Consider the following 8,606-nt stretch of genomic DNA (forward strand, 5'->3'; position numbering starts at 1 on the left):
ACATCATTAAAATAAAAACCCATAAATTTACCTCAGATTTTAATGTGTGACTCAATTGCTATTTTAGTTCAGTTGAAAAAGAATGAGTCATTTATTAATGTTGCTGTCACAAGTTGTTATCCATCATATCCTAATGTAGTTAGACATCTATTTCACACCAAACACAAACATGAATTTCAAATGATTACAGACTTAAATGAAAAATATAAAAAATTACAGTCTAAGAAGGACATCTAGGAAACCATTTTTAAGAGGTAGATCTTTACCTAGATGGGTAAAGAGACTTAATGTTTAAAGAAAACAAATTATGTATGAATATATAAGAACTAAAAACTTTGGCATGGGAAAGGATACCATAAAAAAAAAAAAAAGACAAAAGCAAATAACAGAGCTGAAAAGACACTTGCTGCATAGAAAACAAATGGTTAATGTACCTGAAGTGTGAAATGCTCTAAAACATTAATAAAAACAGCAAACAATCCAAAAGTAAAATGGGCTATGGATATGATCTTCACAAAAGATCAAATGCAAATTGTCGACTAATATGTGAAAAGATGTTAATATTGCCTAGTAATCAGAAGAATGCACAGTGAAATAAAAATATCATTATATAATAAACTATAACACATTGCAGGCTCAGTAGGGCTTAAAGGGCACTCTTACTTTGCTGGTAGAGATGTGGAGTATACCTGGTAAACAATTTGGCAACATCAATTAAAATGAGATATACATATACACTTTACAATTCTATCTCTGGGAATTAATCCCAGATAAATAAAAACATTAAATTTCATGTTAACCACTACAAAAATGTAGTGGTTAAAAAATGGAAGCAAAGTTGCTTCCATATTTTGGCTAAGCAATATACGTCAGACTGAGAAAGACAAATATCATATGATTTCACTCATACATGAAATCTAAAAACCAAAACAAGTGAATAAAAAAATAAACAAAAAGCAGAATCAGACCTGTAAATAAAGAAGAATTGATGGTTGCCAGAGGGGAGGGAGTCAGGAGATGGGCAAAAGGGGTGAAGAGGAATGGGAGATACAGACTTCCAATTATGAAAGGAATAAATCACAGGAATAAAAGGCACAGCATAAGGAATATGTCAATGATATTGTAATAGTGTTGTATGGTGACAGGTGGCAGCTACACTTGTGGTGAGCACAGCATAAGGTATAGAGAAGCTGAATCACTATGTTGCACACTTGAAACTAATGTAGCATCATATGTCAACTATACTCAAATTTAAAAAAAAATTTTAATGGAAGCAAAGTGAGCCCATATGTAGGAGAATGGTTTGAGAAACTGACACATTGATAAGATGGAATTTAATGCTGACACGAAAAAATGAATTAGAGTTATGCCATTTGATATGTAGTAAGTTTTGTAAATTATTAATGCGAAAAGACAAATGTGTATCATATTATACATACTTTTTAAAACAGAGATGGAAAACTTCTCTATATATAAATATGTGAACAGAATATGTGTACAGAAATTTGAACATGATTATATAAGCCAAAGAAAACTAAGAAAGATATATATTCTGTGGCTAACACGGATTACCTTGAGTGGAGAATAAATAGGAAAAGATGTTGAAAGGATGGCAAGCCAAAAATAAAAACAAAAAATCACCAAGAAAAAAATTGTATGATACGATCCATTCAGGTATTTGTGTAAGATGAAGTCTAAATAAATTAATATTATTCAAAAAATAACACTACACAGAAATTAAACATACACTCCTTAGTTAAGAGAAAAAAAAATTCATTCCAAAAATGTTCCCTAGATTATTGGAGATAAAAACTCATCTATTACTATAGATGAATTTCTTCTGTGTGTAATTTTTTCCTTCTCTGATTCTGATTTCACCTCTCAGGCCATGTTGATTTGAATTCTAGGCCTCAACAGAAGCATCATGGAAGAATATATAAGATAGGAGGAGTTACTAGCTTTCTTCCTTTAGGAAGACATCGCAGCTTTAGAGAGATTGGAGGTTCACAGTTTTCCAGGTCCTCCAAATTCTTCACGATGTCATTATTCCAATTTTTGAGATGATACAATTCCTTGATAAACATCCAATTCTCCCATAAGTAACCTAGTGTGATAGTGAATTCACTGAATCAATCTCTGAGTTATTTTGTATAGCCTCTGCTCTATGTCTATAAAATGAAAGATATCCCCTGAAGTTCATTCTGTACCTTAAGGTCAAAAATCAAGAAATGAAATAATTATCTTGACAGCAGAAGACCTGTGGTCTTGGCATTCCTCCTTCTCTTGGACTTGCTTAATTTTAGCACTTCCTCCTTATTCAGAGGTTTAGCACAATCTCCACAGTCTCAGGCAATCATGGGTCTTAAGAGTGGCAATTACATATCATGAGAAGAAAAAATGAAAGGACAACTCACTTCATTGTGCACATCTTAGCACAATAACTAATTCTACATATCCTCACTTCCCTGAGGGTTGTTGTCTACAAATCAATCTCCATTCCAATTTCAAAACTAGTTTTCTTTCTTTGAAAGAAACAAAAACTGACTGTGGATAACCTGATGAAAGGCAGAAAAAGAAGTTTTGGAAAAAACAAAGAAGGATGATTCACAAAATAGAAGAGGAAGGGTATCATAATAATCATTTTCTTCTTTCAAATTTTAACCAAATATCTAATTCTAAACACTTTGCATTTCACTAAAGTTCAGTTGATTTAATCTTGCCTTTGAAACCGGTGTGAGTTACCATTCTTTGGTTATAAGCAATTGAATCTGGTAGTAAATAATTGTGAAAAGGATCAGTGAGTCTTATAGACCGAATGGAAGGGGCAGTCAGCGACTGAGAATATGGACTCTGTTCAAGCTACAGAGTTTAAATTCCAGCTCCACCATTTCCTTGCTATGAATCCCTCAACAGGTGAATATCTTCATTTCCTCACTGGTAAAGGAAAACTAAATAAAACTATCTCATACCTGTTGAGATGATTAAGTAGGATAATAAAGGTAAGGTAATATAGGTAATATATATTAATTTTCTATTGCTGCTAATAACAAATTATCACAAACTTAGTATCTTAAAATGACAGAAATATATTATCTCACAGTTCTGGTCAGAATCTCAATGCGCTCAACTGATTCCACTGGTCACACAAGGCCAAAATCAAGCCAACAGACATTACCTGAAGGATCTGGAGGAGACATCATTCAGTTTGTTGGCAGAAGTCAATTCTATGAATTCCATGAAATGAGGTTCCTATTTCTTTGCTGGCTCTTGGCTGGTAGTTGTTCTCAGTTTTTAGAAGCCACATACAATCTCTGGCTCATAGCCTGCATCCATGAGTAAAGCCAGCAATGCTAGGCTGAGTTTATCTTATGCTTATATTATCTCTGACCTTCCCTTCTGCTGCATTGTTCCTGCCTACAGCTGGAGAAGCTTCCCTGCTTTTAAGGATTCATGTGATTAGACTGAGCCTACCTGCATAATCCAAGATACCCTCCCTATTTTAAAGTCCATAACTTTATACATCTGTCCAATCCCTTTTGCCATATAACATATTAATAGTTTCCAGGGATTAGGAGGATCTCTTTGGGGGACTAGTCTGCCTATCACAGGAACTTAGCACACTTCTTGGCTTGAGTTAAGAAATGTAACAAATTAGGGGGCGCCTGGGTGGTTCAGTTGGTTAAACATCTGACTCTTGATTTCAGGTCATGATCTCACGGTTCACGGGATCAAGCTCCACATGCTGAGAGCATGGAGCCAGCTTGGGATTCTCTCTCTCTCTCTCTCTCTCTCTCTCTCTGCCCCTCCCACACTCACAAATGCTCTGCTCTCTCTCACAAAATAAATAAATAAACTAAAAAAAAAAGAAAGAAATGTAATGAATTAGCTATTGTCACTATATTTGTTTAAAATATGACTTCAGGAAGGACAACTGCTAAGGGAGCCAGATTTCATGGACTCTTTAGGCACTATAGTCAGATCGACTCTTCCAAATGCTGTCTTTTCTTGTTGTTTATTCCTGCTAAGTACTTGAACTTCCTAGAGTTAGATTCTAAATAACTTCACTTGGGTCTTGATTTTACTCCTTGCCTCAATGCACTGTCAGGAGAAAGGGGTAGAAAAGTTAGCCTATTCTAGATTATAGGATCACCCCACTTTACAGACCCATATCAATTTGAGAAAACTAGTCTTCCTGAGGATTTGGGTGTAATCATTTGAAGAAGTGTGAAAGAGTAATGATTAACCAATAGCAATAGATGTCCACATAGAAATGAAAAATAAATCAACATTTTTATAAAATGACCCCTCAAAAAGAAGACTGATTCATTTCTCCTTTCCTGAATAAGACTGAACCTGAGTCATCCTGAGATAACAGTTTTCTGTCCTCTTCACAAGCATTTTCAAGGAAATAAATACCACTGTATTCCCTATAGCATCTAGCATCATGGACAATCAAGAAATCCTCCTTAAAATCCATTATCTGATCATGTAGCATAATAATTCAGTCTCCCTTCAGTCATAATCTTCTGTCTACTACATGAGAGAATGAAAATATTTTCTGAACATTCTTCCCATAGCTGCCTTCACCTCTTTGTTCTGTAGGCTGTAGACAAGGGGGTTCAGCATGGGAGTGACCACGCTGTACTGCAAGGAGAGCATCATCGCCAGATGGGAGCCTGAAGTTGGCAAGAGATAGCTGAGGAAACCTGAGCCATAGAACAAGATCACAGTAGTGAGGTGAGAAGAGCAAGTAGAGAAGGCCTTGCTTCTGCCTGAGGTGGAGCTGATGCTCAGGATGGTGGAGACAATGCGAACATAGGAAAAAACAATCATAATGAAGGTTCCAAAGAAATGCAAGACAGAGGAGCACAGCAGGAGTGTGAAGTTGGTCGAGGTATCAGAACAAGACAGAGGGAAGAGAGAAGACAGCTCACAGCTGAAGTGGGGAAGAGTCTGGTCCTCGCAATAGTCTAAATTGACAGCCAAGAGGATATTAATGAGAGCATCAACAAAGGCCAGGCCCCAGGAACCCCACACCATCCCAACACAGAGCTGGTTGCTCATCACCTGGCCATAGAGCAGAGGGGAGCTGATGGCTACATAGCGGTCATAGGCCATCACAGCCAGCAGACAGGCCTCCGTGCCCCCGGTGGCAAATACAAAGAAGGCCTGAGCCAGGCAGCTCTCTACAAAGATGGTTTTACTTTCAGAAAGTAGATTCTCCAGCATCTTGGGGACTGTGACAGATGAGTGGCAGAGGTCCAGGAAGGACAGTTGTCTCAAAAAGAAGTACATGGGCATGTGGAGGTGAGAATCAGCCCTAATCACCAGCAGCATCAAGAAATTTCCCATCAGAGTTAAGAGATAAATCAGAAAGAACAGCACAAAGAGTATGGCCTGAATACTGGGGTCAATAGATAGTCCAAGGAGAATGAACTCACTGATAGCACTGTAGTTTTTCATTGCCATATACAGAAGTGTTCTCTCTGGAAAACAAGAAGATCCACCAAAAGTCTCTCAGTGCCTCTTACTTACCCCAGCACCTAGATCTTACTCTACGTGAATATCTTTTCACTAAAGTCCCACAATCCACATTCATGTATTTAAAAGTTAACTTCTTGGCCGCCATTTTGCCATTGATATTTTAAATAAGCCATGGTCCTATTTTTTATTATAGTCTTTTCTGGAGCTATAATGATTTTATGTGGTTTAGATGGTACATTTGAAAAGAAGTTTCCTGACATGAGAAGAAGGTGGAAAAGAAGATTGCAGGAGTGAATTACTCGAGAAAATGAGGTAGGATTAAGTCTAGAGTAAAAGGACTTAGGTAAGAGCAGGGATACTTTGTCACTTCTATGTCTAAGAGAGAAGGTCAAGAGTGCAAGAAGTGAGTTTCCATTTGACTGCTTCCATTTGTTTTCAATAAGGTGTAAATGAGATCATTGGTTGTGCATGTGTATGTGTGTGAGCATGCCCACATGCACACAAGGAATTATAAAGGTATTGATAATGATAAAATTAAAATGATAAAATTAATGATAAAATTATAAAGGTATTGACAATGATAAAAAGCACAATCTTGAGAAAAGGGGCCAAGGTGAAGTGTAAGAAACTATCAGAGGATAGGAGGACAATAAGACACCAAGGAATTAGAAACTGGCTGTGGAATTAGATTGTTCTGGATTATTCTAACTTTAAATTTCCTTCATTTTATTTAATGGCATCATATTGTAATTAAACTTTAAAATACATTCACAAAGTAATAATACATTTTCAAAAACTGATAGCCTAGATCATGATGTCCAGTGATGTGTTAGGTGGGCTTTTGTGGGCAATGCTATGATTATAATGGCTCATGAGAAGCTGTACCCAGGTGATAAGACAATGCTCTGGTTATATCACCATGCTAATCCTAAAAATCATATATCCGGTAATTTACATAGTCACTATTCCTACCTCTGCTATTATTGCAGGCTTTAAGGCCCCCACATGGTTATCTAAACTTTCTCCTCATACTTTGAAACTTGTACATATATCCCTGTAGTGGCCTGATATTCTAAACGTCATCTGAGTCTCAATAAAACTGTTCAATATTCTTGCCTCAAACTGGAGGCCCTTCCGGGCTCTGGCTGTTCCAATTGAACACTACTTCATTTACTTCATCAGTAAAGACTGAGGAATCTATCATGTTGTCATTTACTAACTGAACAATTAATGCCTCCCAGCCCACATAAGGAACAAAACCTAATTACCTGAATTCTCAGTTGGTAGTACACTGTTCTGTGGCAACAATATTTTCAGATCCAGTAAGTAATAAGACTCTTCAGCTCGTGAAGTCAACATTAAGAATACTGTTTTAAGGGAGAAGTAGAAAATCATATATTGGATGTTAACATTTATGATGGATTCAACACTAGCAATGTAAAACAATAAATTGCGGGTAATATCTAGATATTTCGTATAGTTATTTGGGTTCAGAGTATAGGAGATAATATCTTAAATTATTCCTCTTTAACTCTCTAGATATAGCAATATTATGCATGGAGGCTCCCAATGCTCATTCTGAGATCACCCCGTTGCCCCCAGAACAAAGCAAGAGAACCTAAGTAAGGGTTCACAGTAGCCAGGAGTGAGGCTGGTGTTGTATCATTTCAGAGACAGCACATACAAAGGAATTCCCTTTCTCTTGGCTACCAACAAACATAGTCCAACTAACTAGATACAAAGATTCCATGAACTATATAGAGAGAATCCCAACCTTGAATCAAGGCAACACCTTGCAAAGAGGCAAGCATTCTGATAAAAGTCAATGCTACAATTTAATTTCACAGTTAAGTTTCTTCTTTAACATTATTTAGAGATTCTCAGAACAATCTTTTAAAAATAACATTAAGGAGTGATATCAGTAAGATGACAGAATAGGAGGTCCCAGCCCTTATCACCCCAAGAAACAATGATTTAACAACCATCTATGGATGAAAATACCTTTATGAAAGATCTGGAATCCAGGTGAGACATTATAGCACCCTAGTGGAATACAGAAATGAGAAACACATTTGAAAGGGTAAGAAATACCTTTACCCGTATCAACCCTCTCACAACTCAGCATAGTAAAGCACAAAAAAAGATATCCTTGACCCACAAGTTCTCCCATGGGGAAAAGAGACAGCAAGCATACCCATGGATGCCAGCCCCAGATTTACCTGCCACATACCCCAGCACTACCTGCCTGCCTGTGAACTCCAGCACAAAGCACAAGGCCAGCCCACATACCCCATCAGCCAGTCTGCTCATGGTCCCCACCAACCAGCCTACCAAGAATCTCTGGCCTGGCTGATGGTGAAGGACTTTCCTTGCTGAAGAAGTTTCCTCTTGAAGAAATATCTGCACTCCAATATTCATTGTCACATTATTCACAGTAGCAAGACATGGTGGCAACCTAGGAGTCCATTGACAGGTTAATGGATTAAAAAATGTCATATATATATATATATATGTAATAGAATATTACTCAGCCCTAAGAAAAAGAGGAAATCCTGCCATTTGCAAAAACATGGATGAAATTAGAGGACTATATGCTAAGTGAAATAATCCAGACACAGAAGGAAAAATACTACATGATAACACTTATATGAGGAACCTAAAATGGTCAAACTCATAAAAGCAGAGACCAGAAAATGGCTGCCAGAAGTTGGGAGGAGGAGAAAACAGGGAGGTATTAGTTAATGGATTAGGGTAGTTAATGGATTAGGTAGTTAATGAATTAGGATTAGTTAATGGATTAAAGGGTAAAAAATCAGTTACACAAAATGAATAAGTCCTAGAGATCTACCATATTTCATGGTGACTATAGTTAGTAATTCTGTATTGTATCCTTAAAAGTGACTAAGAGGGTAGATCTTACATGTTCTTATCACACACAAAAAATCACAATAATAAATAAAGAGGGTGGGAGGAAACTTTTGAAGGTGATGGACATGTTTATGTCATAGATTGTTATGGTGGTCTCACAGATGTATACTTATCTCCAAACTCATCACATTTACACATTAAACAGATACAGCTTTTTCTTTGTCAATGTCGTCTCAGTAAGGTACTTTAAAATT

At 36.8% G+C, this 8,606-nt stretch overlaps 1 protein-coding gene across 1 annotated transcript; it reads right to left on the reverse strand.

The window, feature by feature from the left end:
* Positions 1–4,533: 4,533 nt before the first annotated feature.
* Positions 4,534–7,521, reverse strand: LOC102958568 (olfactory receptor 8S1-like). The gene is made up of 3 exons (XM_007073070.3): positions 7,486–7,521; positions 6,753–6,851; positions 4,534–5,486 (listed from the first exon to the last, which is right to left on the reverse strand). The coding sequence occupies exons 2-3, from the start codon at positions 6,841–6,843 to the stop codon at positions 4,534–4,536; spliced, it is 1,044 nt and encodes a 347-aa protein (XP_007073132.3). The 5' UTR covers positions 6,844–6,851; positions 7,486–7,521.
* Between the last annotated feature and the right edge of the window lie 1,085 nt (positions 7,522–8,606).

This window comes from Panthera tigris, chromosome B4 (genome assembly GCF_018350195.1).
Source record: "Panthera tigris isolate Pti1 chromosome B4, P.tigris_Pti1_mat1.1, whole genome shotgun sequence".
Classification (NCBI taxonomy): Eukaryota; Metazoa; Chordata; class Mammalia; order Carnivora; family Felidae; genus Panthera; species Panthera tigris.